The following is a 27,331-nucleotide window of genomic DNA, read 5'->3' as shown; positions in this document are numbered from 1 at the left end:
ACTCACCTGCACCAGAGCTGCCACCTTTTGGGTCATTTCTACAACTCCACACGTCTGCCACACCGCGGTCGTGACAGTACGAACCAGCCAGCATGGACCCTGCAGCACTCAATCCGTCCGAGGAGCTCCAGGATGACATCAGCTACAATGTGGAGATCCTCCTCGGGCTGTGGCTGGAGAATCCTCCGTACGAGCTTCGCCGCACTGTTGAAAACCGGCTACAACGGCTCTTTTCCGGCCTGCCATTGCTTCTAAAATCGCTTCCTCTGACCATGCAGGCTTTTCTCCGGCACACACCTCACCTTCTCTCAGCCACTCCTGCTTCGCTGCCCAACTCGCCGGATGTGATCTTGCCCGGCCCGTCGGAGCCGTCTGCAGGGAGGAAACGCCGATCGCGCCGCCGGCGCGCCACCCCACAGCCGGACGTTCGGGCTTCTAATTCGCCGGCTGTGGTGAGTGAGGACTCTTTTCCGTTTTCGGACTGTGTGACTGTTCATTCAGGGGCGGTGTTCTGTGTGGCAGATGATATTGTGAACAGCATATCACCTGCTCAGCAGCCACTCTCAGCTCAGTTAGCTGCCCTGCAGCCACTCTCAGTTCTGTCTCCAGTGTCACCAGTGTCACCTTCAGTTCAGGCCCCTGCGCCTCCAGTGTCACCTGTAGTTCAGGCTCCAGTATTACCAGTTTCACTCATTCACTCCATGCAGGGAGAAAGTCTAATTTCAACTCAAGGTGCTTTTCATAGTTTAGCCGCCATTGGCACAGTTTGCCGCTCCAGGGCTTCCCCAGAGGCTAGGTCTCAGTCCCCAGCTCATTCTGGACCCCTGAAGTTTAAGCAGCCACCTGAGAACTGCACCATGTCAGCGTTGCCTGGGCAGAGCCAGTGCTCAGTGCATTGCTAGTCGCCTTTGTGTCAGCTAGTGGCCTCCATGACTGCTGGCTTAGTAGTGACTTCTGCTGGAGGGTCCGTAGGACCGCTCCGGCCTTCGTCTCCAGTCTCCGCTGGAGGGTCCGAGGGGCCCGTCCGGCCTTCGTCTCCTGTCGTCGCTGGAGGGTCCAAGGGATCCGTCCAGTCTGCAGCGCCTCCGGCTTCCACGCCACCGCCTGCAGTGCCCCCGGCTTCCACGCCGCCGCCTGCAGCCTCGTCTGGTCCAGCTTCAGAGCCGTCAGCCTCGTCTGGTCCAGCTTCAGAGCCGTCAGCCTCGCCAGCTGCAGCCTCATCATCCGCGCCAGCTGCAGCCTCTGCTTCAGCGTCGTCTGGCCCAGCCTCTGTGTCTTCATCCTCGTCTGGCCCAGCCTCCGTGTCTTCAGCCTCGCCTGGTCCTGCCTCCGTGTCTTCGCCTTCAGCGTCGCCTGGTCCTGCCTCGTTTGAGTCTGCAGCTAACCGGCCACTTTCTAGGCCACTGGCCAGGCGCCATCGCCGTCGTGGGCGGCCCCCAGACCCTCTTCGCCTGAGTGGCCGCCGTTGCCTTCCGCACGGCCGGCCCCCGGTCCGCCATCGCCTGAGTGGCCGCCGTTGCCTTCCGCACGGCCGGCCCCCGGACCAGTGCTGTCGTCGTCACCGTTGCCTTCCACATGGTCGGCCCCCTGAACTGACTCCTGTGCTGGCCGGCCCCCTGACATCTTCTGTTTTGGACTCTGTTTTCCTGTGCTCTGGTGTGCTTCTTTTCTTTTGGTTTTGGACTCGTGTTTTGTTTTTCTTTTTGTCTTTTGACCTTCTGGTGCTCCTGTTTTGTTTTTGCCATGAATGAGGAATTCCTAATAAGTGTAACATAGTTAAATAGAGTTGAAGTTAAATCCCGCTAAATGGGACATTGGCGCCACCTACTGTCGAAAAAGTGACCCTGCAATATTCACAAAGGGCAAGGGATTCTGGGTAATCCTCAGAATAATGGAGGATTCCTGCGAGGTAAGGAATGCGCAAATGTCGTGGGGAGGAAAAATCATATCGCAGGCTGTTAAAGTAATACAGTCTGACCCGATTATTTTTGTTGTTTATATATCATTTGTTGCGGGTCATTTCTCCAGTCTTTATGTTGAACTGAGTGCACGTTTATGTGAGATTTCTTTATTGGGAGGAGAGGAAACAAAATGGGAGCACAGTTAGCTAACTCTGTTGTTGCCTTTCCATTTAGATCTTACGCTGATTGTCCACGACAATAAAAGAAAGCATTCTAACTTGTTGCCTTTTTGTTGTGAATGCAGGTATGTGACTGTGCCACACTGTTTAGAGTACACATTGTTTTATGCACAGTTCTGAAATATATTTCTGTATTCCTTTCATTTGGGAAATTTAAGATGGATTAATTGTGTTGAGGTTCTTCTATTTTGTTTGTATAATTTTACCACTATATGGGCACACTGCAAGTGGAAACGTAATCCTCAGAATAATGGAGGATTCCTGCGAGATCTTACGCTGATTGTCCACGACAATAAAAGAAAGCATTCTAACTTGTTGCCTTTTTGTTGTGAATGCAGACCAGAGAAGACACTACACAGAGGTCACATTGGTGCCGTGACTCGTTCGTGACGCTGCTGAATCGGGCTGGTGTCCTCTCGTCGCAGCATCATCGTGGAGCATCAGCTTCCTTATTGTTTAGTCTGTTGGGTAACGGAATCAAACTTTGAGGACTGTTGGACATACTTTTATATTGGCTTTGTATATTGCCATATTGTATTAAGTCCACCTTAGCTCTATTAATATTCTGCTAGATATGGATCTAAGTGACTCTGATGACACCCCAAATGTGACTCCCCTTGTTGTGGGTAGGGGCAGAGGGTTCACAACTGTTCCTTTTTCACTGGGTGACTGTCGGGTGAGGCATGGAGCAGCAGATAGTTCTTGTGAGCTGGTGGCTGAGTCGCAGTCAGTACAGTGCACTAAGTCATCTACCTCAGACCCCCCAATAACTGATGTGAGTCTAGTCGACCAAATGAGCGACATTGTGCAGCAAATTGGGCAACGCCTGGCTGATAGCATTCTGTCACACCTGACTACGCCACACACTTCGAGCCCTGCATCTGCTACATATACATGTCCTGAGGTGGCGCATGAAACAACAGATCTCCCCTCCAGCTGCTCACTAGATCTCTCTCAAGTCCAGCTGGTGGCTCCACGACAGGTTAAAGACCCACCTGTGTTTCGGGGGGAGAGTTCGGACTCATTGTCTGTTGATGAGTGGCAGGAAGCCATGCAGAGTTACATAAAGAAGAGTGCCATTCTTCCAGAAAACCAAGCTGAGGAGATTTTGATGCATCTGAGAGGCAGGGCAAAAGATGTTGTGAAATTTGGTGTGAGGAATGGTGGAATTGATGTCCAGCATAATCCACAAGCTATCTACAGACTTCTGCACAAACATTTTAGTTCCACCCAGTGCTCGTCTGTGCCCCTGGCTGACTTTTATTCCACCCTGCCGAAGGACCGAGAGGATCCATATGAGTACTGGCTGAGGCTGAACAAGGCTGCTGATGTTGTTGGCAACTGTCTTAAGGAGCAGGGGAAATCTTTTGAGAACTCTGGTGTGGAGGTTGCACGCATGTTCATCAGACACTGCCCCTGCAGAGACTTGGCTCTTATTTTTAGAACCAAACCATGTGATAAATGGTCAGCTCGTGAAGTTCAGGAGGTACTGGATGAGTATCACCTGGGTAAGGGGTTCCAGTCTCCTCCACAGACGGGCAACTGTGTCTATGTGAATAAGGCAGAGGTTAGCACAAATGGTACTCCTTGTTTGGCTGACCATGAGCAGAGGCCAGCTGTGAGTCAGGATGGCTCTGCTATTGAGAGGTTGATCAGCATGCTAGAGAAGGTGCTGCTTCAAGGCCCAGGCTATGCTCGAGCTAATGCCAGGCGACAGAGTGCCCGACTGCCGAGAATACCGGGCTTAGATGACACACCATGTTCCATCTGCAGAGATAGCTCCCACTCCACACTCACGCACTGTCGGGAAAACAGATTGTGCTTCATGTGTCACCTACCTGGTCATTCGAGACGTAACTGCCCAGAGGGCAAGTGTACTCCTTCCAGTGGTCATCAGGGAAACTGAACGATCTGCGTGGAGGGGAGGACAGCGCAGATCCAGCAAGTAAGCCTCCCATCTTGGATGTGACTGATATTAATGATTATGACACTTTGTATTCTACTTACAGTGGCATTGTCCCGCCAAATAAAACACTGATTGCACAGGGCTTGCATAGGCTCTCAAACACTGATAGTTTATTCTACTCTGCAGTGACTACTAGTGGTGGACAAGTTCTTAAAGCATTAGTGGACAGTGGCTCTATGGCGTGCACCATAAGTGAGACAGTTGATGAGAAACTTTCACAATCGATACCTGATATTGAGAGACGTTCAGCTGAAGATGTTGTCATTGTTGGTTGTGGGGGTCACCTCGTTACGCCTTCTGCTATGTATGATCTTACAGTGTCAATATATGGCTTTAAGGTGGTGATTCCTGTTCTGGTGGTTCCGGGCCAGGCTGATGACATGATTCTGGGCAGCAATGCGATAAAGTGGCTTATTTCACAGTTAAAAATGACTGTTGGTACCCAGGATGATGCTTTCCCTCATTTGGCAACTTTGCTGTCCTATTCTGATGACTGTGGTGGCAGAGCAATGCCCCCAAGTTTCGGCACTGCAAAGCTTAAGAGACGCATCACCTTGCAGCCCTTGTCTGAACATTTAGTGTGGGCTAAGCTGCCTGCTCCTGATGCCTCAGCGGTGGGAAGTGCTGTCATTATTGAACCCACTCAGTCTCGATCCAAACCTGCACAGATCCTAGTGGGGCGAGTTGTCACTTCCTTGTTTGGGGATGGTTGGGTCCCTGTTAAAGTGGTGAATCCCTCCGACAAGCCCCTCACTCTCAGGAGAAATGCTAAGGTTGCTGATGTGTCCCCCTGTCTTTCTGTGCAGGACTTACCTGAACCTGTTCAAATTCGATCCAGTACACAATACACACAGAACTCGTCGCCCGCACCGAGATCAGAAGCGGAGATGTCACAGCGCTTGTGTGATTTGGGCCTGCAGGACCTGGACCTCTCGTCCTGTGAAGTTTCCCCAGAATGGAGAGATAGGCTGCTGCGACTCATTGAGCAGTATGAGTCCATCTTTTCAAGGCACAAAATGGACTGCGGTGAGGCTGCTGACTTTGTCCACAGAATCCGCCTGGTGGATGACAAGCCCTTCAGACTGCCATACAGACGGGTCCCACCATGCCATTACGAGAAGCTTCGCACTGCCCTAGATGAGATGGAGGAGTCAGGGATAATCCGTAAGTCCCAGAGTGAATTCTCATCCCCCCTTGTCTTAGTTGTTAAGCCAAATGGTGACCTGCGCATATGCAATGACTTTAGATGGTTAAATGCAAGAACAGTTAAAGATGCACATCCATTGCCTCATCAGTCAGACGCCCTCGCAGCACTTGGTGGGAATGTTTTTTTTTCTACAATGGACCTCACATCGGGGTTTTACAATGTCAGACTCCACGAGGACGACAAAAGATACACGGCATTCTCCTCCCCATTTGGCCTTCATGAATATAACAGGATGCCTCAAGGCCTGACAAATAGTCCTGCTACTTTTATGCGGATGATGATGTCCATTCTTGGTGATGAGAACTTCACAAGTTTGTTGTGTTATCTGGATGACCTTATGGTCTATGCCCCATCCGAACAGGTGGCTCTTGAACGTCTGCAGATGGTTTTCTCACGACTTTCTGCCAACAACCTGAAGCTCGCACCAAAGAAATGCCACTTTCTTCAGCGGTCTGTGAAGTTCCTGGGACACATCATATGTGGTGAGGGTGTGAAAACAGACCCAAGTAAAGTGCAGGCTATAGACAATGTGGAGGAAGCAGACCTGATGGAGTCTGACGGGGTGACACCATGTGCAAGGAAAATCAGATCCTTCCTGGGGATGGTTCTCTACTACCATCATTTTATCGAGCGGTGCTCTGCAAAAGCTAAGCCACTGTTTGATCTTGTGGCTGAACCAGCTGCGCTATGCAAGAGAGGTAGAGGCCGTAAGCCTAAATTTAAAAGGGGCCACGTGAAGCTGTCTCCGGCTGACTGGACTGATGAGTGCAGGGAAGCATTCAAGGCCCTAAAACATGAACTTGTGCATAGTGTCACATTAGCCCATCCAGATTTTACTGCGCCCTTTCTCCTTGCAGTTGATGCTTCCTTTGACGGCCTGGGAGCCGTCCTCTCACAGTTGCCCCCTGATGGTAGCATCGCCAGACCAGTGGCATTCGCCAGTAAGACCCTGTCACACTCTCAGCTAAACTATCCAGCGCATCGTTTGGAGTTTCTTGCTCTGAAATGGGCAGTCTGTGACAAGTTTAGCCATTGGCTGAAAGGGAGCCACTTCACAGTGTGGACGGACAATAACCCGCTGACATACATCTTAACCAAGCCTAGGTTAGATGCATGTGAGCAACGATGGGTTTCAAAGCTTGCAGCATACAGTTTTGAACTGAAGTATGTCCCTGGCACCAAAAATGTTGTCGCGGATGCATTGAGTAGAGAGCCATTTGTCCAGTCGTGCATAGGCCACAGGCTAGTCACTGAACCTTATGCTGCCCTATTGAACCAAATGCACGGTCTGGTGGATGGGACTGTGCAGGATATGTTTCGGTGTGCTGCAAACTGCCAGTTGGTTGTGGATCAGTCTGAGGAAGGAGCTACAACTATCCTAGCTAACCCTCAAGGTTCTCTCTCGTCACAGGATGTTTCTGCTGTGTTGGCTGCACATGACACTGGTGGTATCAGCCATGTGAGAGGTGTGGGATCTGATATCCCTCAGGTCCCAACTATTGCCCGTCCAGCCTGTACGCCGAGAAGTGAACTCGCTAACCTGCAGGAACAAGATGAGGTTTTGGGCAGAGTTTTCTTTTATGTCCGGCGTCACAAGAGGCCCACCAGGCATGAACGTGCTAGCGAGTCCCGTGGTGTAATGAAATTACTCAGACATTGGTCCAGACTCTTGATTAAAGATGGTATGTTGTATAAGGTGAAGAGAGACAGGAACATGAACGTGACGATTTACCAGTTTGTTGTCCCAGACACTCTGAAGACTGAAGTTCTCCGAGGCATCCATGATACGGCGGGTCATCAGGGCCAAGTCCGCACCCTGTCTCTTGCAAGGCAGAGATTCTTTTGGACAGGGATGGAGCGTGACATCATCAATCATGTGAAAGGCTGTTTTCGTTGTGTGGTTGGGAAAACCCCAGAGCCGAATGACCGTGCCACACTGGAGAGCATTTGTACCACTGAACCGATGGAGCTAGTCTGCATCGACTTCTGGACTGCTGAACAGACTGACAAGAAGTGCGTTGATGTTTTGGTTGTCACGGACCATTTTTCCAAATTAGCGCATGCATTCCCTTGTAAGAATCAGTCTGCCAAGCAGGTTGCTCGCCGCCTGTGGAATGACTTTTTCTGTGTGTACGGCTTTCCCAGACGTATACACTCTGATCAAGGAGCCAACTTTGAGAGTCAACTCATTAAGGAGCTCCTGGACATGGCTGGCATCCAGAAATCACACACCACTCCTTACCACCCAATGGGGAATGGTATTGTCGAGCGATACAACAGGACCTTGGGAAATATGATACGGGCTTTGCCCCCTCAATCCAAAGCCAGGTGGCCGCAAATGCTTCAGATGTTGACGTTCTGCTACAATTGCACTGAACATGAAACAACAGGTTTCGCACCTTTTTTTCTCGTATTTGGGAGAATTCCTCGTCTGCCTGTTGATGTTGTTTTCCAGCATGTTCTCCCTGATGGTGCCGTTGTTGACCACGGTGAATTTGTCGCCCATTTGAAGCGTGACCTGTCTGAGGCTGCCCGCATTGCCAGGCAGAACAGCCGTATTGCCCAGGCTCGCCAGGCGAGGAATTATGACCGCAAGGCTAAGGGTGCGCCCCTCTCAGTCGGTGACAGAGTCTTGCTTGCTAATCGTGGTGAGAGAGGAAAGAGGAAGATCGCTGACAAATGGGAATCCACAGTTTTTGAGGTGGTGTCTGTGAAACCTGACATCAATGTGTACCACATCAGAGACCCTGTGACTCTCAGGGAAAAAGTTGTTCACCGAAACCTACTACTTCCTGTGAGTTTCATTCCTGCAGGAAACGAGTGCATACCAGTGTCAACCTGCCCCTCGGTTGCGGATAGTGGACAAGGTGAACCAGAACTTCCAGGTGATGTGCAGGATGGTGAGACGAAGACGGTTCGCTGGCTCATGCAGATGGACCAAGCAAGTGACAGGGACTCTGCGGTTGGTCAACCTGGTTGTTCTCTTGGTGCGGCTTTCAGCGTCCCAACCTCTGAGGCAGAATCGACTGTGGCCCCGCCTGCTGGGTGTGACCCGTTGGTTTCCCGGTTGCCCTCCCCTGCCCCCTCTATTGAATCTGTTGTGTCCCAGAGTGCCTCCTCGCAGCTTCTGGCGGGAGATGCTCCACATGTCCTTTCCCCTGAGCTTGTGACTGACACACGACTGAGTACAGGGGACCGTGTAGTGCGTACACAGCCACCACCTCTTTGTACTAGATCAGGTAGACCTGTGAAACCTCCAACACGTCTCATTTGTGAGATCAATGAACAACAGGTTGATGATTCAGTGTCGACAGTTGACTCCTTGTTTTCATTTGTGCGAAATATGTTTTCAGGATAGATTACTAGCCGTTTTGCAAATGTGCTGTTACTCAGAACGTTTTGGGTAATACCTGCGTAGAGCAATGTTCACATCATGGGAGGTGTATACGGCATCTTTCATATCTGGGTTGGCAGGGGAATTGGCCGCTCTCTTGCTTGCCTTATTCCATATGGAAAGTTTTTTTAACTGACTTGAACTATCTTGTGCTCCCACGGTCACACTGTTATGTTTTATGCATTGGAAGTTTCTGTTTTTCTGTTGTCATGCCCCAATTTAGCAGGATTTAAGGGGGGTGTGTGTAACATAGTTAAATAGAGTTGAAGTTAAATCCCGCTAAATGGGACATTGGCGCCACCTACTGTCGAAAAAGTGACCCTGCAATATTCACAAAGGGCAAGGGATTCTGGGTAATCCTCAGAATAATGGAGGATTCCTGCGAGGTAAGGAATGCGCAAATGTCGTGGGGAGGAAAAATCATATCGCAGGCTGTTAAAGTAATACAGTCTGACCCGATTATTTTTGTTGTTTATATATCATTTGTTGCGGGTCATTTCTCCAGTCTTTATGTTGAACTGAGTGCACGTTTATGTGAGATTTCTTTATTGGGAGGAGAGGAAACAAAATGGGAGCACAGTTAGCTAACTCTGTTGTTGCCTTTCCATTTAGATCTTACGCTGATTGTCCACGACAATAAAAGAAAGCATTCTAACTTGTTGCCTTTTTGTTGTGAATGCAGGTATGTGACTGTGCCACACTGTTTAGAGTACACATTGTTTTATGCACAGTTCTGAAATATATTTCTGTATTCCTTTCATTTGGGAAATTTAAGATGGATTAATTGTGTTGAGGTTCTTCTATTTTGTTTGTATAATTTTACCACTATATGGGCACACTGCAAGTGGAAACGTAATCCTCAGAATAATGGAGGATTCCTGCGAGATCTTACGCTGATTGTCCACGACAATAAAAGAAAGCATTCTAACTTGTTGCCTTTTTGTTGTGAATGCAGACCAGAGAAGACACTACACAGAGGTCACATAAGCATGGGACAAAATCTTGTGCTGTTCAGTGGTAACACTAATTGTCTTCAGAGCAGTACATCAGGAGTTTAAATCCCAACCACTAATGGCCTGTATTTATATAGCGCTTTTTTACTAGTCCCTAAGGACCCCAAAGCGCTTTACATATCCAGTCATCCACCCATTCACGCACACATTCACACACTGGTGATGGCAGCTACATTGTAGCCACAGCCACCCTGGGGCGCACTGACAGAGGCGAGGCTGCCGGACACTGGCGCCACCGGGCCCTCTGACCACCACCAGTCTAAGGTGGTGGTCAGAGGCTAAGGCCCCCAGGCTACATATACCAAAGCTATCCAAAGCCTACTTCAGTATATGAGAAAGAAATATATAAATGAAGCAATGCCCGCTCGGACGTTGCCTATATTAACAAGATCCACATCAGGTGTTGAGGGGCACGGCATGTTAATGAGTGGCCACTGGAACCAGGTTATGGTTCCAGTGGACAAGCTATGAGAAAGGGTATTATCAGAATGCTACTACACCAGTTACCCCTATGAAAGAGATTACATGAGGATTTGGGACCTATGAATTATTTAACGCCACAATTTACACTTACACTCAAACATATAGTTGCTCACTGTTCCAACATCTGTAAGAGTCCATAAGAAGCAACTGCTATTACTTTCTATGAGGTCTTCTACTAGAATATCTGAATACTGCATTACAGACAATCCCCCTCTGGCAGCACCATGTGGAAGGTCCTGTCCATTTGGCTAGGATAAACAAGCACATGGCTCAAAAATGAGCAGTGCCCAGAAAGGAATTGGCTGAAACACCAGAGGGGCAAAACACCATCTGCAGATAGCACATTCACTTCCTTTCAACCTGTGCACTGCCTGGATTGACGAAGAAAGCCTATGAATTAATGTGTCACACATTGGTGGCCACAACTGCCCGTGTGCTTAATGAATAACGCAGGCAGCAGAAACCCAAGAAAGAAGAGGAGCAAGAAAGTGAACCATCGTGAAAGGACGGGCCCCTGCATGGCATGTAGCAACAGCAGAAGAAGTGGCTGAGAAATCTTCCCAACAGCTGGACCTAACGACAGCACAGAGACACTGATCACAGCACAAGAACAAGCTTTAAGCACAAGATCGATAGAGACTGGGGTCTACCACAACAGGGAAGACCCTACGTTAGCAGGCAGGGCATACATGAAATGCCACAACCTAGTGGCTGACAGTTATATTTGTGCCACAAAACCAACCAATCACAGACTTGGATGCAAAAAATTCTGATTGGCTGTTTTGGTCTCCAGTCAGCTCACTAGCCACTGTAGCTAAACCCAGGCAAATATCCCAGAATGCATTTTGTCCAAAGCTCAAACGAGGCAGTTGTGGAGGAACGCAGAGTGGCGGAGTTTGAAATATTACTCTTTCTGGGTCACAACATAAACTGTGTTCATTTCTTCACTCAAAATAAATGTCTGTTCAAAGTGCAACACTTATACAATTTTTTTTAAAAATTTTTTTTATATACGCTCTGAATAGTGGCACAGAAATAACGCCATACTCCACAGATGCTCGACCTATTACAAAGCCATGATTTTGGTTTACTGCGAGTGATTTCTTTTTCTTTTTTTTGTTAGTATCCAAGACACGTCACACACAAAGCACAGTCACAAAGAAAACCCGTGTTTGTGTCTGGACTCACTGCAGTTGATCTCATCGCTCTTATCTCCACAGTCGTTCCAGCCATCACATTGAGAAATCTTGCTGATGCACAGGGTGTTGTTGCACTGGAACCTTCCTGGACAAGCTGATAAGACAAAAACAAAAATCATGTCATCTATTTATGTCATGGTACCAGAATTTTAGACTTCTGCATTCTATTTTTTGCAGGGTTATCTTTAGTTTTCTTCTTAGTTGTTATCAAGGTTTCTGCTTTGGCTCCAGTTGTGATTATGATAGTCTGTCTTTCAGTAACACTGCTTCTCCAGTAAGAACCATGTATTATGAAGTCTTCTTTCTGTGATTTTTCCTTGTTTAATCGCTTTCTTCTTTATTTTGCCAACCCTAGTCACCTGTGTTTAGTGTTCTGTTTTATTTTGTCTTGTTTCCCTGATTAGTTTCAGCTGGGTTCCCTCGTGTTTCCTGGTTTTTCAATGTTTTCAATACTTTCCTTTGTTACCTTTTGGGTTTGGATTGCCTTCAATAAAGAGTTAATTTAATTTAATCCCTGCCTGACAGTCTGCATTTGGGGTCCTCATTCACACACACACACACACACACACACACACACACACACACACACACACACACACACACACACACACACACACACACACACACACACACACTTTACATCAACTCTGGCTGAATGAAAATACCTGTGCTCTGAAGCTTCAAGTGCCACTGAAAATCCTTCAAAACTGTTTATCAAAATATCAGAAGTCTATGAAAGCTGCTAAATCCGCCTTCTTGTCTGGTCTTATTTTGACCAATTGCCACAAGCCTCGCTCCCTTTGTGAATTTTTTTAAGGTATTTTATTGATAAAATTACAACTTCAAGGGCCCAGCTTTTATCGGTACTCTCACATCAAGTCCCAGTCCTAAATGCTTTGCTGTCTTTCAGCAGTTTGAGCCTGTATCTCTTTCGGATGTAGAGGAAATAATTGATCACTTAACAATCTCCATTCCCCATATGATATTCTTCCTGCCCGTAATTTCAAGGAAGCGCTGAACACTATTGGGCCCTGGATTTTATGTATATTGAATGCCTGACTGTCTTCAGGTTGTGTACCGTCTGCCTTCGAGCATGCTGTTGTACAACCTGTTATTAAGAAGACTAATCTTGATTCTAGTGTTCTTTCAATTTAGAGGCCAATTTCTAAACTTCCCTCTTTGTCAAAAATCCTGGAAAAGTAGTATGTAAACAACTTCTTAGATACCAGTGGTATTAGTGAAAAGTTCCAGTCTGGCTTTAAGACCAACTACTTGATCTAACCTTGATCAAAGAATGTTATTGCACTGCTGAGTCTATTCAGTCTTCTAAATCTCACTTAAAGATTCGTTTTTTTACTTTGGCTCTGACTTAGGTTAGTTTGACTATCATTTGGCTGGTTTCTATGTTTTTCTTGTGTTGCTGTTGTTTTGCTGTTGGTAAATGTGTCTATTTTTATTGGCTCCTAACTTGTGAAGCACTTTGATTGCCATTGTTGTTTTTAATTGTGGTATATAAAAATGTTTTGATTTGATTTGATGAAATGAAATATGTAGAAATTAAATTTCTGCTTTACTCACTGCAGTTTTGTTCATCTGTGTTGTCTCCACAATCATCAATCCCATCACACAGCCAAGATTTGGGTTTACAGTGACCATTTTTGCATTGTATCTGAGATGCGTCACATGCTAAGCAGAGAAACAAATTGAACACAACAACAATAAAATGCTACAGACTGAGAGTGATTTACAGTTTTTTTGAGGTCAATTCCAGTTGATATTTAATCTGGATTTTTTTTTGCTAAACCTTCTTTTATTCTTTTTAGACTTCATACAAAGAGATGTTTGATGGTTTGGACTCACTGCAGTTGATCTCATCGCTGTTATCTCCACAGTCGTTCCAGCCATCACACTGAGAAATCTTGCTGATGCACAGGGAGTTGTTGCACTGGAACCTTCCCGGACAAGCTGATAAAACAAAAAGTCCCTTCATCTATTTGCCTGGGTTGGAAAATGCTGAAATCCTTTTATGAAAATGTTTTTTAAAAGTCCTCTTTACAGTCAGTTGGGATGAAGGCCTCATACTCAGCAGTGAAACCCTGGTCAACATAGGAGGAGTCCGAGTTAAACGTAATGGTCACCTTGTTGCTTTTGATGGTGATCACTCTGCTGTTTAAGCCATTGCCACACAACCTACAACAAAAAAAGAGATAGACAGACACACACTGAGCTGTCTGTCAGTCTGTCCATCTAAACAGACATACATACAAGTCCTAAAATAGTGTTTTCAACACAGTCTAGTAACTAATACTTTCAGTACATAATAATGGATTGCATTTATATAGCGCTTTTCAAGGCACCCAAAGCGCTTTACAATGCCACTATTCATTCACTCTCACATTCACACACTGGTGGAGGCAGCTACGGTTGTAGCCACAGCTGCCCTGGGGCAGACTGACAGAAGCGAGGCTGCCATATCGCGCCATCGGCCCCTCTGGCCAACACCAGTAGGCAAGTAGGGTAAAGTGTCTTGCCCAGGGACACAACGGCCAGGACAGAGAGCCCGGGGATCGAACCGGCGACCTTCTGGTTACAGATGCGATTCCCAACCCCCTGAGCCACGGTCACCCATACAGTGTGATTCTGTTGAATAACACAGAACAATACTCGTCCAGCTACAGAGAAGCTTCATGACCAAACAGCCAAATGTATAAACTCAAGTTTGTTCCTGAAATGTAAATTTGAGCCAGAAATCTGAGCTACAGACTCCTCAAATAGATCCAATCAGTCATAAGCTCAGGTACTTAAATCCCCCCACCCCACCCACTCAGTGTGCAATATCACTGATCACACTCCACCTCACAATGCACCTGCTCCTCAGAGGGCATGTATGTGTATGTATATATATGTAAACGTGTATGTGGAAATATGTGTGTGTACATATGTACGCATGCATGTATGTATGTGTGTGTATGCATGTATTTATGGGTGCATCCATGCAGGTGTATGTGTAACTTGTACATATCTTTCTTGTGTACATTTGTCTGTGTTATTGTGTAAATACGTATGCTTTTGTGTACTTCACACACATGGAGAGATGCCAAACTGCCTTTCATTGTTTTTGTAACAATGGCAATAAAAAGCTATTCTATTCTATTCTATTCTAGTCTATTCTACATGTTGAACTAGTTGGATGTGAGAGAGTAACTTCTTATTTGTACCAGAAAGAACACCGCTCCAGTAATGTAGCCAAGAAAAAACAAAAGAATATGTGACTTTTTCATGCAAAGCATGACTGCACAACTTACTGATGTGTGGCTCAAAGGTTAGAACTGAGTCTCATTTTACCCCCTTTAGATTGTAGCAGTTGGCTTCACATTAGCATGTATGGGGATGAATTTCAAAATTGTTGATGTAACTTTCAAGTAATTTTTCAAGTGGCCTTGAGCGAAAGCTTTGCAGGCATGAAGAACAATGACCCATGAACCATTCAAGTATAAAAAAGGGATGGGGCAATGTTGTGCCAACACATAACCAACTACAGTAATTCTACATTAATTCTGATTCTGTGGTCATCACCCAGTGTGCCAATGGTCAGCACAAATGCAGTAAGACAATTTTTTTTTTGTTTTAAGCATGCTGTCAATTCTAAAATAGGAGTTTTTCTACACCTGGGTCTGTATGATCTTAAATATTAGGAAAATCCTTTATATGGTCACCGTGTGCACACAGCTGTGCCTGTGAGCACACAACCTCCATCCACCTGCTGTTCCAACATTCTGTTTGTGAGCATCAGTTCATTAGTAAAAAGTTGGCTTTTTAGAGAGGAGCTTGTTTCAGACTGCGCTTAGAGGCTACATCAAAAGCCCATTATCAGATATATTATTATTATATGAACAGTGAATCATGCAAAGCTACTCTAGTCCAGTCCAATAACAAAAAATTGAGATGAAAATGAGCAGAATAAATCAAATTTAAGGCAATATTCACAATTTGAGTGATCAAGTCATAAAACTCTTCTGACACATTGACTTGTGGTCTTTATTTGGGACTTGCTGACTCAGAACTCTGCAGTCTTAATTTTGGACTCATGCAATCCCACCACTGACACGGATGATGTACAAAGTCAGTAAAAGGAGGCATAAACTGATGCTTACTTACCTTTCACCGTTGATGTCAACATAATCATGGGGGCAATGCTCACTTTGATTTCCCACAAAGAACTTTTTGAAGTCAACCTTCACAAATTTTTCCTTTGCAACCTGAAAATCAAATACAGCTCAAATGTGATTATTAACTGAGAAAATGTTGTGAAAATGGATGTCAAGGTCATCACAAATCTGATGTAGATGATAGCAACCCCTTATTCATTTTTTTATTCTTAATTTTTTAATTTTTAATTTAAATGAAATTAAAATAGGATCTTGAGGACTTACCTCGATGTTCCACACACATGATGTGCTTGGAGGGTAATTGGAGGGGAAAAATGGTGAAGAGAACAAGCCTTTGTCTTCAGTCATTGTGCCACCACAATCTGAACAACAGATAGTTCATCACTATACTCAGCTTCCATTTATTAAGTTTCTAATGTCACAAGAATCAGCAGAAATGTCAGGAGATGGCGTTTACACTGACACAACATAATCCTGCAGGTCAACTGAATTCTATTTCCGTACACATTCAAGTGCATAATCCCAGTTACAGTGACATGTTTTTGCCAGTGTGCTCAAACTTATGGGGTTTTTTTTATTGAATAATTATACATTTCTGAGAATGCATCAGTTTCTTGGAAGACAAAATTACACATTAATCTATGTATATAAGTGCAATATTATTTTCATGAAATTCTTTGAGACCCAGTGAAAACAATTGTTTCTTTTTTTCCTTAAAAAAACATGAAGAAGTGATAACTGTTCACAATGTGTCTGCATTTACTTAGTTTAGTCACAGGAATCTGGAAGTAGCTTGCTTTGAAGCCAGGGAAGTTGTTCTCCTCATTTGTGACCAGCGTCAGTAACATGACGTTTCCAGAGATGAAGGATAATGATTTTTGAGGATGACCACACTGTCTGAGAAAAGAACGGATATATTAACTTTTACAGAGGAACTTTAAAGAAGCCTGAAAGGCCTGTTTTATTTCTGATAACACAGAGCAGTGATACCACAGTCCTGGGGCTGGATGCATGTAAAGATGTGAAAAAGAAAAAAAGAAAAAACATCCCAAGCATTTATAAAGGAAGAATGTGTCATAAAAATACACAGCTCTCCCATATAGCTCAGACCAGATCTACACAGTTTGGTTTTTAAGTTAGGCAGGAATTAAGGTAGCTTACCAAACTAAAACATCTATCTACATTATTACAAACTTAGCGTTCAAAAACTTCTTTGCAAACAAATCCAACAATAAAAAGAACGAGTGTATACACTCATACACTTTTCTGCCTTTTCCCATACACATAGCTTTAGCTGTGAATTTGCAAAAATTCATGCATCCACCCCTGAAGTATATCTGCCCATCACTGTAATAAGCTAAAATCTCAAACACACAGAGGTAGATGACAGTTTAAATTCTGGGAGAGGGATTATTTGTCTCACTCTGTCAGAGCACGTTTCTCTATGGGAGCCAGCGAATCATAGGCTTTGATGAAGTCGTGCTGACAGTCGTCCTCCAAGATCAGACTGTGGAAGTCGAGCCTAACTCGGTGGCCCGGGTCCGCACGAAGCCTCCACTGCAAGTTGAGATTTGGAGGATAAAGATAATAGGGAAACCCTGGAGAATGAACAAATCCAGGGTTTCTGACGTGGATGTCGAAGAACATCCTCTCTGAAAATACATTGAAAAAAGTTCTTGTTTGACCCACACCAGCACTCCCATGAATGCATCACTTTTTTTCCCCAACAGGATATGAAGATACAAGCTTTTATATTTTGTAACCTATTTACCTCCATAAACAGACTTCTTTACATTTTAATTTTAATAAAGTTATATACTTTACTACACAAATGCTTGCAGGTAAACCAGTTCTCACCAGTTAATGGGGTCCTGGCCAAGCGTTGATCTATAGCTGTGAACACAAAAATACATTTATTAAGACACCACATATCAGTTCTTCACTACTAACTCAAATGTCATGATGCTGAAAATGTTCAGATAAATACTGGTGGAATTTTCTTTTTTAATCATGTATGATTTTATTTTGCTGTAATGTAATTATTTATTATTCAAGGTCACTCTGGTTAGCATTTGTTCAGTTAAACACATCAAAACTCACATAACTATGACAATAATGATATCTTGTTGTATCACACACTTCTTTAACAGTCTCATAAAGTCCCAAATAGTGTACTTTTTGCATTTTCAGATAAAAGCACTTTTGTGAGCTTTTTTGCCACATCAGCTGTCGAGCATGACACCTGAAACTTTTTTGCAATAGTAGCAGCACACACTGAGGCTACGTCCACACTAATTGTTTTCTCTCCGTTTTGGCCTCCCGTCCACACTGAGACGGTGTTTTCACTGATGGAAAACGCTCTCAAAAAACGCATGTTTTCAAATCTATCCGGGCTTGTGTGGACGTAGCCTGAGTCCCCATTGCCTTATTAGATACAACGCAGCAGTCTAGCAGCCACTAGAGCAAATCCAGTGTTTCAAAGACTTCAAAGTTTCTCACCACTGGGAGACAACAGTGATACAGAAGTAGATATGTTATTCTAAGTGGTCTCCAGCAAACATCAGTGTTGCATGTACCACACACTATAAGCCATTTTCAGCAGTCGTGCAACCACTTAGGAATCCCTGTTATATTCTGAATCATTTAAATCAACTAAAATCCCGCTGTGAGGGAAGTGGATACCAGAAGATCTCAGATATATGTTAACTTAATATTTTTTAAAAAAAGTAAATATGGTGCTTTGAGTTCAAAGGCTCATATATTAACCTAACTTAGATCATTCCTGCACTTTTCAGAACTTTTGAGATGGTTGAAGAAATGTGTCCTCTTATGGACTATGTGCATCTTCCTGTCTCATGCTGCCATCTGTTAGTCACTGCCGAGTCATATACCTGTTGGAAGTCTGAACTACTTCCTTGGCCAGAACGACCGCTTGACCAGAAAGCAACATTTACTCCAGGAACTCATTTACAATGGCAATTGATTGGGTAACAAACCACAAACAAACCTGTAAAAGAGTGTAAATTGCATGGATCTATGAGCTGTCAAACCTTGTGAGATGATGCTGCTGATGTTCAGGGTGTCACTGGGTTTCAGCAGCCCTTGTCCCTGTTGGCTCCATTCACTTTCTGCTGGAGGCTCCAGAGATTCAATGGCTTCATCCACAGTGGTTTGCTGAGGGACGGGGACATCAAACTTCGACTCATAATACACCACAATGCTGTCGTCACCGCTGTCACCCTCACTGCTCCACAAGACACAGAAAGGATTTATACAGACTTTATGTGCCCCACTGAACAAGAGAGTTCAGTATTTTAGGTACAAACCAACCCACCATATTAAAACCAACCATTGAATACTCTACAGATGTACAGAGTTAGCAAGTTTTGCACATAGTCCAAAAAAATTGAATCAATAATCAGGTTCAGACCTCCTGTGACATAAAAATCAGCACAGAAAAGGGCTACAGCTCAGCGTTTAACATCATAATCCCAGACATCCTCAAAACCAAACTGGCCATATTTATAAAACCTAATTTATGTATTCAAAATATTAATATGTGCATTGCTGGTAAATATGGACCCAATTTTGAATACCCCTTCTTTTTTCATACCTCCCAGTCTTACACATGTGGTTTTAGTGTCAGGGTCACAAGGTTATGTTTAGGCTGAGGTTTATGATTAGGCATTCATTTCTGATGGTTAAGGTAAGCGGCTAAGGAAAGCATTGTGTCAAAGACAGGTCCCCCCTAGGATAGCAACACCTGATATGCGCATGCGCGTGCGTGTGCGCATGGCTGGGCATGGCTGCCTTCTGACCACCCCGGGAGGCCATTGCATCTTGATCCATGTCACAGTTGCACCGACTCTAATGAACTGACTGTTGATTCAGCACCTTAACATCTTCAACTAGATAAGCTGATCACAGTGAACAAATGACAAACACACAACATTTAACAGTCAGCATGACACCATGGCCCCTGACAGGCAGTCAAGTTTCTATTTCACAGTACCTGAAAGCCTGGACGGTGTTGCAGTTGAAGTATTTAGCCAGCATTGAGTTTTTGAAGTAAATCAGTTTCAGCTGAAAGAGAAAAAAGTCACACATCATTGCAGCGACTTCCTTTAATTGCCTCAACAAAGACAGAAACACACAACAGAGGAAGCCACAGGTTTGTGATAACATCAAGATTACAATACAGATTCATAGCAAGCAGTCATTTAGCAAAATGAACCATGTTGTAACTGAATCATTAAGCAGTTAACCCTGCAATTTAATCAGGTCTCATTGTGTGGATATATGCATGAACTGCTTTAATTCTTTGTGGCACAGATTAAACAACAAGATCTTGATCCATCTCGACAGGATGGCATCACACAGTCGCTGGAGATTTGTCACATGCACAGTGACATGTGAGACTGTGCATGTGACAAAGACCAGTTGAGACCAGTTGACTACTGTGAAGTCAATGTCATGTTCAAGAAACCAGTGACATGGTGCAGCCACGAGCAGTTGAGTATCATCATCGAGCCCAAAGAGGCCCAAAGTGTACCAACAAAATATTCCCTACACCACTACACCACCACTACCAGGATGAACTGTTGACACAAAGCAGGATAGGGCCATGGTTTCCTGCAAATACTGACCCTACCATACAAATGTAGCAGAAGTCAAGACGCTTAAAACTGGGCAATGGAAAAAAAAATTCATAACATAGAAAAAAGTCTTAGTTTAAAAATGTGAGATGTTTTCTGTCTTCTATTGTGAATAAAATATTGGTTTATGAAATGTACAAATCATTGCAGTCCTATATTGTACAGTTCTTTTGATGTTACTGAACAGCCACAGTTTCCTGTTCCCAGCCGACAGGAGACGTACCCAAAGTGGATTCAGAGATGCTGTTCTGCAAACCTTGGTTGTAACCAGTGGTTAAAGTGATACATGCGATACAGCATACATGGAGAACACCCATCATGCTGTGAGTCTGTTAGGTCTCACCTGTTGGCTGACTTGAGCAGCCAGCTGAGTAAACTCTGAGCTGCTGGGATCTTCATGCTCTGGCAGGAATCGCTGGTTGCTGATTCCCATGGAGCCGATGTAAATTCTCTGCACCGTGTCATCGTTGTGTACTGATGACACATATGGATGTTTCAATATTGAATATATAATTACCAAAATTTTCAAACAACTGTTTGCATAGAAAAAGCCATAACTAGCTGTGAAAGTCCAATTCAGAAAAGTCACCTGGTGTTATACCAATTACTCCAAACCAAGTTTCTGTTTATTTTTATATTATATTATATTATATTATATTATATTATATTATATTATATTATATTATATTATATTATATTATATTATATTATATTATATTATATTATATTATATTATCAAATAAAGAAGCTGATGTGTTATCAAAACAAGTGTCTGCATGTTTTCACTTCATGGATGAAGCAGGATGAACAGGTGAAAGAAGTAAACTTTTTCAGTACTTGGGGAAAACAAAAAAAGCAATATTATAAAATTAACTAAAAAAATATATAAAGTTCCTTATAGTTTGTGGCTGTGACTCAGCAGGTTGAGCAGGTCATTTGCTAATGACTTAAATGTTTGGTGCTTTGATTCCTGGCTGCTACTGTCTACATACCAAAATATCTTTGGGCAACACACTGAACCCTGGGTTGCTGTTCATCAGGGTGTGAATGTTAGACAGAAAGCACTTAGAAGCAAAAAAGCACTCATATAAATGTGTGTGTGAAATAGAAATGGTGTATCTCAGTGCACAAAGTAGTAGTATTAGTAGAAAAGCAATTTCACTGTCCACTACATTTCTGTAATCCTACTAAATCAAAGTTCAGACTCTCAGATTGAAGACCCAGTTGGAATTTTGGCAGTACAATCACTAAATCTGCAAAAAAAAAAACATCACTTAACCCTAATCCTTGTAACTGTAAAAAATAGAAGCAACAACTCCCATCATTCTGAAAAGAAAGTTCATGTGCTCTGTTAGCCCAACCATGACTGTGGCATTGACAGAATGTCCTCTTGACAGCACAGTAGGACTGATATAGATTGTATAAATGGTGAATGCAGAGGTCTCCAACTCATAAAGAATTGCTGGGTCTTTGAAGGATACCTGCTGTTACTCCACTGAGCTGAACGAACTGCACACCTTTACAAAGGAGTAAAGTTTAATAAAGTCTACTTACGATTAAGCGTCACTAAAGCCAGAAAGGATACTATCAGCAGACCGACTCCTATCGACAACCTCTTCTTGGACAGACTGCAGTTTGTGCAACGGTCACCATACTGCAGACAGGAGACTGTTGTTAGAGTTTGCTCAAGATGCAGATTTGGTCACTTAAAGAATCAAACAATATATTATAAGGAAGACAATGACATTGATCAAGAAACATCTTAGGACTGGAGTCAGCACAAATTGACTCAGTCAGTAACAAAGTCCTGCAAGGATGCATTAAAAGAAACACACAAACAAGGATTCTCTATGACAAACATTTAAGCTATGGAAAATATGAACTATAAGAGGAAGCTTTTGGCTGCTGGCAATGAGACAAGGGCAGAGAAAGTGAATTGTAATCGACACTTAAGGAACATTTTATTTTATATATTTTTGTCAAGTCAGAAGTAAAAATATTGAAGAGGAGAAGGTGGAGTGCTAAGTTACTGGGAAACACTAGATTAGTTAAGGTTTGCTAGCACCTGCATCCATAAAGTGTACAGCTGAATTACACACATACAGACAGCTGCTCATTGTTGTTAATACATTTCAACATGTCTCGGTCCTGGGTGGGTGACCCAGTGCTTTGAGTTTCTTGTGTCTCTGAGTTTTTGTATTAGGATCTTAGTTCTTTGTTGCCCCAGTTTATTCTTTAGTGTCTTAGTTTGGCTTTCTTGTATTCTCTTTAGTTTTCTGAGTATTTAGCCGCCCTCTGTGTCTCCCTGTTATTGTTCTCTGTGTTTCTTAGTTGCTCTGTCTCCCCTAGTCAAGTCTGCGTCTGTGTTACATTTCCTGTTTTACTTTGAAGGTCTGTGTCCTACGTGAATGTATTGAGTTTCGCTTCCCTTGAGTCTCGTTATGTCCGATTTCTCCCAGTTCAGTGACTTCAGTTAGCAGCTGTAGCTACAGCCACACTCCCAGCTTCAAGCCTTAAGAGTATCCAAACCAACAAGTGGTCTAAAAATGGTTAGGGTTATTTTTATGAAATAAAACCAGTTACTGCGACTCATGTCCACCATCTGGATTAGTCACTGTTTTCATTAATGCTATTTTTAGGCAGCCTTCTGATGACAGCCTGAGAAATTACCCCAACTTCTCGCTATAAGTGGGCGGTTTCTCAAAAGGCAGAAATTCAACCGTTTCCTTCTCTTTTTTTTTTTTTTTTACTTTTTGTGATTAGCGTTAGGGTGAAAATATGAAAAATGATTAATGAGATTCTGTCTCTTCTAAAGAGAAAACAGTGGTGAGAGAAAGACTACAAGACTGTGTGCACAGATTATTTAGCGGTGCACAGAATTTGGAACCATTAACAACATATTAATATAAAACAAGAACATCTCTGTTTTTTAATCTAAGCTGAAACCAACAAACCTGTTCCTGATGTGACATAATGGGCAGGTTAACATTACAGATACTGGACTCACCTGTCTGGTACTTAAACTCTCCTGTGAACCCAGTAAATCCACAGTGTCAGTGTCCCAACTCATGGTTCCCAGGGGGCCCTAAAAAAAGATTCAGTGTGGTTTATTGTCCTCTTTATTTTTTTTTATTTTTCTTTATTTAAAGATCAGCAGGTCTCTCTCTCCCTCTCTGGGTAGAAACCGACGGGTTTGTGTTGGTTCTTATTCGAAGCTCAGTTCTGGAAAAAGACTGAGTACAGAGATGAAAGATGAGATTGGTGGCCTGTTCTTTAAACCGTATTCAGATTCTGATATATGTATGAATCATCCTAATTTTAATCACATCAAATTATTAAGACAGAAAAGTCTGATCCAATCTGAACATTACAGTTTTTTCTGATTGCTTAAGCACATTTTTTGTAACTTTTGGCTAATTTTGCAAAACTCTTCACACAAATAAGAAAACCTGTCACCCAATAATCAAAACATTGTAATTCTCTTGCAAAAGCAAACACAGCTAGATTAACTCTTCACACCTTCGTAAAAATGGTGTTTCCGTATCAAACAGTACACACAAGCCATCATCTACTAAGCACACAATGCGCCAACTGCACACTGATGGTATGAATACAAAACACATCTGGCTTTTGCTTTCTCTGTGCACAAGGTAGGCTATGTCAGTTTGGGCTCATACTTCTGTCATAGATCCATAAGCATAGAGGGATCCAAACTTCAAGTACTGCTGTTTATTCAAACACATCAAAAAAAACACAAGTGTTCATTTCCAAGTATAGGATTATTTGCAATCGCCATAATGACTCTATGGGTTACTTGGTCTGCAGTGAACATGCTTCCTCTGCCCCAGCATCTGGTCATCTAGCAATTCTGTAAAGTAACAATTTCAGTATTTTTACATCAATGGTATTGGTGTGTTTCTCACTGGCATATGCCAGTGCTACAAATCTTAGTGCGAAGTGACTGTACTAACCGATTCTCATTTCAAGATGTCCTTATGATGCCTGCTACAGTGTAGCGGCTCGAGTTAGGCTGGACCCGTTGGCCAGCTACCCTCAGGGTCATTCCACGGTTGATTACATGGTCCACTATTGTAGCTCTGATGTCATCAGCAATTCTATTTCTTACTCTTCCTACCCTTCCTCTCCCCCCTCCTCATCTTCCTCTCCCCCCTCCTCGTCTTCCTCTTGCTCCTCCTTGTCCTTGTTGTCCTCTTCATCCTATTTCTTCACCTCCACGTCCTCTTCCTCGGCCTCCTCTACTTCTCACTCTTTCTGCTCCCACCATTGTACTCCGCACACACAGCTTACCTGGATTATAGTGCTTAGGCTGATTGCAAAGTGAACTAATTATCTAAAAAAGTTTTCACATGTGAAAGTGTGCCAGACAGTTGGCAAATTAGTGTTAATGATAGCCATACATGTGTATACTTTTGCTAGGAGTGTGTTGGAAATTTGGTAATTGAGTGTTGTGCAGTGAATTGTGCCTACAGTTTTGCAAAGTGTGTGTTACAAAATTGCAAACTGAGTGCAAAGCAGTTTTTGTGCTTTTAGTTTTGCAAACTCAGTGAGTGGTTTTGCTATAAGTCTGAATAGTTTTAGAGATTGTGCTACAGGAATCACAGTTAGGGTTTAAGCATTCAGAAAAAACTGTAATATCTCAAAAACTCTCTAAAAAGATCACATTTTCACTGCTCGTCCTTTTCTAAATAAATCTGTTTAATTTGGGACAGTTGCACTAAAAAAGTCTGAGTACCAGATGGTTGATACATAAGTCAGACCCATGTTTGGGCAAAAGACAACAAGTACCTTTTTTTTTTAAGTGGTTTTATAGAAAACAGTACAGCAGCAACAGTTTTCTCCTTTTTGTACAAAGTTTGTCTTTCATGCACTTTGACACTTTAGTTTGGTTTTTGTTTTTACATGTTGCTATGATGTAGTAAAGAACAATCACAGGGACTTCATGAGTTTCAAAAAGTGTTATTTGCAAATAAATAAATATTTGTCATTGGTGCCGCGACCAAAACCTCTGACTGACGCTCACACTCATTTCTGCTGATGCCCCGCCCCCACAGGATGTGTGTGGTCTGTTCAAAAAGAACTAAAAGAAAACATATTACAGTTTTTTCTGAATGCTTAAACCCTAACTGTGATTCCTGTAGCACAATTTCTAAAACTATTCAGACTTATAGCAAAACCACTCACTGAGTTTGCAAAACTAAAAGCACAAAAACTGCTTTGCACTCAGTTTGCAATTTTGTAACACACACTTTGCAAAACTGTAGGCACAATTCACTGCACAACACTCAATTACCAAATTTCCAACACACTCCTAGCAAAAGTATACACATGTATGGCTATCATTAACACTAATTTGCCAACTGTCTGGCACACTTTCACATGTGAAAACTTTTTTAGATAATTAGTTCACTTTGCAATCAGCCTAAGCACTATAATCCAGGTAAGCTGTGTGTGCGGAGTACAATGGAGGGAGCAGAAAGAGTGAGAAGTAGAGGAGGCCGAGGAAGAGGACGTGGAGGTGAAGAAGTAGGATGAAGAGGACGACAAGGACAAGGAGCAAGAGGAAGACGAGGAGGGGGGAGAGGAAGATGAGGAGGAGAGGAAGGGTAGGAAGAGTAAGAAATAGAATTGCTGATGACATCAGAGCTACAATAGTGGACAATGTAATCAACCGTGGAATGACCCTGAGGGTAGCTGGCCAACGGGTCCAGCCTAACTCGAGCCGCTACACTGTAGCAAGCATCATAAGGACATCTTGAAATGAGAATCGGTTAGTACAGTCACTTTGCACAAAGATTTGTAGCACTGCCATATGCCAATGAGAAACACACCAATACCATTGATGTAAAAATACTGAAATTGTTACTTTACAGAATTGCTAGATGACCAGATGCTGGGGCAGAGGAAGCATGTTCACTGCAGACCAAGTAACCCATATAGTCATTATGGCGATTGCAAATAATCCTATACTTGGAAATAAACACTTGTGTTTGTTTTGATGTGTTTGAATAAACACCAGTACTTGAAGTTTGGATCCCTCTATGCTTATGGATCTATGACAGAAGTATGAGCTCAAACTGACATAGCCTACCTTGTGCACAGAGAAAGCAAAAGCCAGATGTGTTTTGTATTCATACCATCAGTGTGCAGTTGGCGCATTGTGTGCTTAGTAGATGATGGCTTGTGTGTACTGTTTGATACGGAAACACCATTTTTACGAAGGTGTGAAGAGTTAATCTAGCTGTGTTTGCTTTTGCAAGAGAACTACAATGTTTTGATTATTGGGTGACAGGTTTTCTTATTTGTGTGAAGAGTTTTGCAAAATTAGCCAATAGTTACAAAAAATGTGCTTAAGCAATCAGAAAAAACTGTAATTTAAAAACATTTTTCTAAGAATGCTGACATGACCAGATATATATCTATTTTCTAAATGTCATCACTATTTTACCTCACACCATAATCCTTTCTAAACCAGAGCGCATCATGGAAACTCATATCTGATTGTTAGCAGAGATTTTGCACTTGAGAAAAGAAAATCAATTCTTTTTAAAAAAAGATGATAAACAACAAAATGATTCTGGAAACTAACAGAAGCTGAATTTCATTAAAAATTAAAACAACAATAATGCATATTAATCCAAATATAAGAGATAAATGTAGTAACGCTGTGAGATCATATTTGTATTTGAGAAGAACTCGTTTAACTGAAGATCTGATTTTTTTCTTCTTTTGAAAGCTTTAAATATCCTACTTGTCCGTTGCTTCTGTCAGTGTGGGACCAGCAGCACAGAGTCTTTAATGTTGTGTCTGAGTGCAACTTCAGCAAAAGTGATTTAAACAACCACAGTAGTTTTATGTGTCAGAATAACTTAACAATTTAGTTTATTTTACCGTCTGTGGGAAAATAGAACTTTTGGCTCAGCTAATTTAAGTATCCCAATATGTCACAATGATACACCAGTATTCACAAAAGGCAGCAGGGCTGAGCACACCGCAGCAATTTTTCACCACCTCTTTTAAAGTTAAAAAAAAAATTTTCCTTCAATTCAGCCGGCGGGACAAAAAATAAACGACATAATAATATTGA

General features: G+C 43.0%; 1 protein-coding gene across 1 annotated transcript in view; it reads right to left on the bottom strand.

Annotated features, from left to right (window-relative positions):
• Positions 1-23,296, bottom strand: part of LOC308406947 (suppressor of tumorigenicity 14 protein homolog) — a gene marked incomplete at its 5' end in the record, with an annotated part of 31,144 nt that extends 7,848 nt beyond the window's left edge. The window contains 14 exons of the mRNA XM_080898278.1: positions 11,392-11,496; positions 12,981-13,088; positions 13,263-13,367; positions 13,459-13,592; positions 15,561-15,661; positions 15,836-15,933; positions 16,335-16,468; positions 16,995-17,223; positions 17,429-17,464; positions 18,622-18,815; positions 19,584-19,654; positions 20,570-20,700; positions 21,781-21,880; positions 23,234-23,296. Of these exons, the coding sequence (XP_080754404.1) occupies positions 11,392-11,496; positions 12,981-13,088; positions 13,263-13,367; positions 13,459-13,592; positions 15,561-15,661; positions 15,836-15,933; positions 16,335-16,468; positions 16,995-17,223; positions 17,429-17,464; positions 18,622-18,815; positions 19,584-19,654; positions 20,570-20,700; positions 21,781-21,880; positions 23,234-23,296 (1,609 nt within the window). The remainder of the gene's footprint in view (positions 1-11,391; positions 11,497-12,980; positions 13,089-13,262; positions 13,368-13,458; positions 13,593-15,560; positions 15,662-15,835; positions 15,934-16,334; positions 16,469-16,994; positions 17,224-17,428; positions 17,465-18,621; positions 18,816-19,583; positions 19,655-20,569; positions 20,701-21,780; positions 21,881-23,233) is intronic.
• Positions 23,297-27,331: the final 4,035 nt, after the last annotated feature.

Source organism: Rhamphochromis sp. 'chilingali', assembly GCF_963969265.1.
Source record: "Rhamphochromis sp. 'chilingali' genome assembly, chromosome: 12".
Taxonomy (NCBI): domain Eukaryota; kingdom Metazoa; phylum Chordata; class Actinopteri; order Cichliformes; family Cichlidae; genus Rhamphochromis; species Rhamphochromis sp. 'chilingali'.
This window is presented reverse-complemented; position numbering and strand designations above follow the sequence as displayed.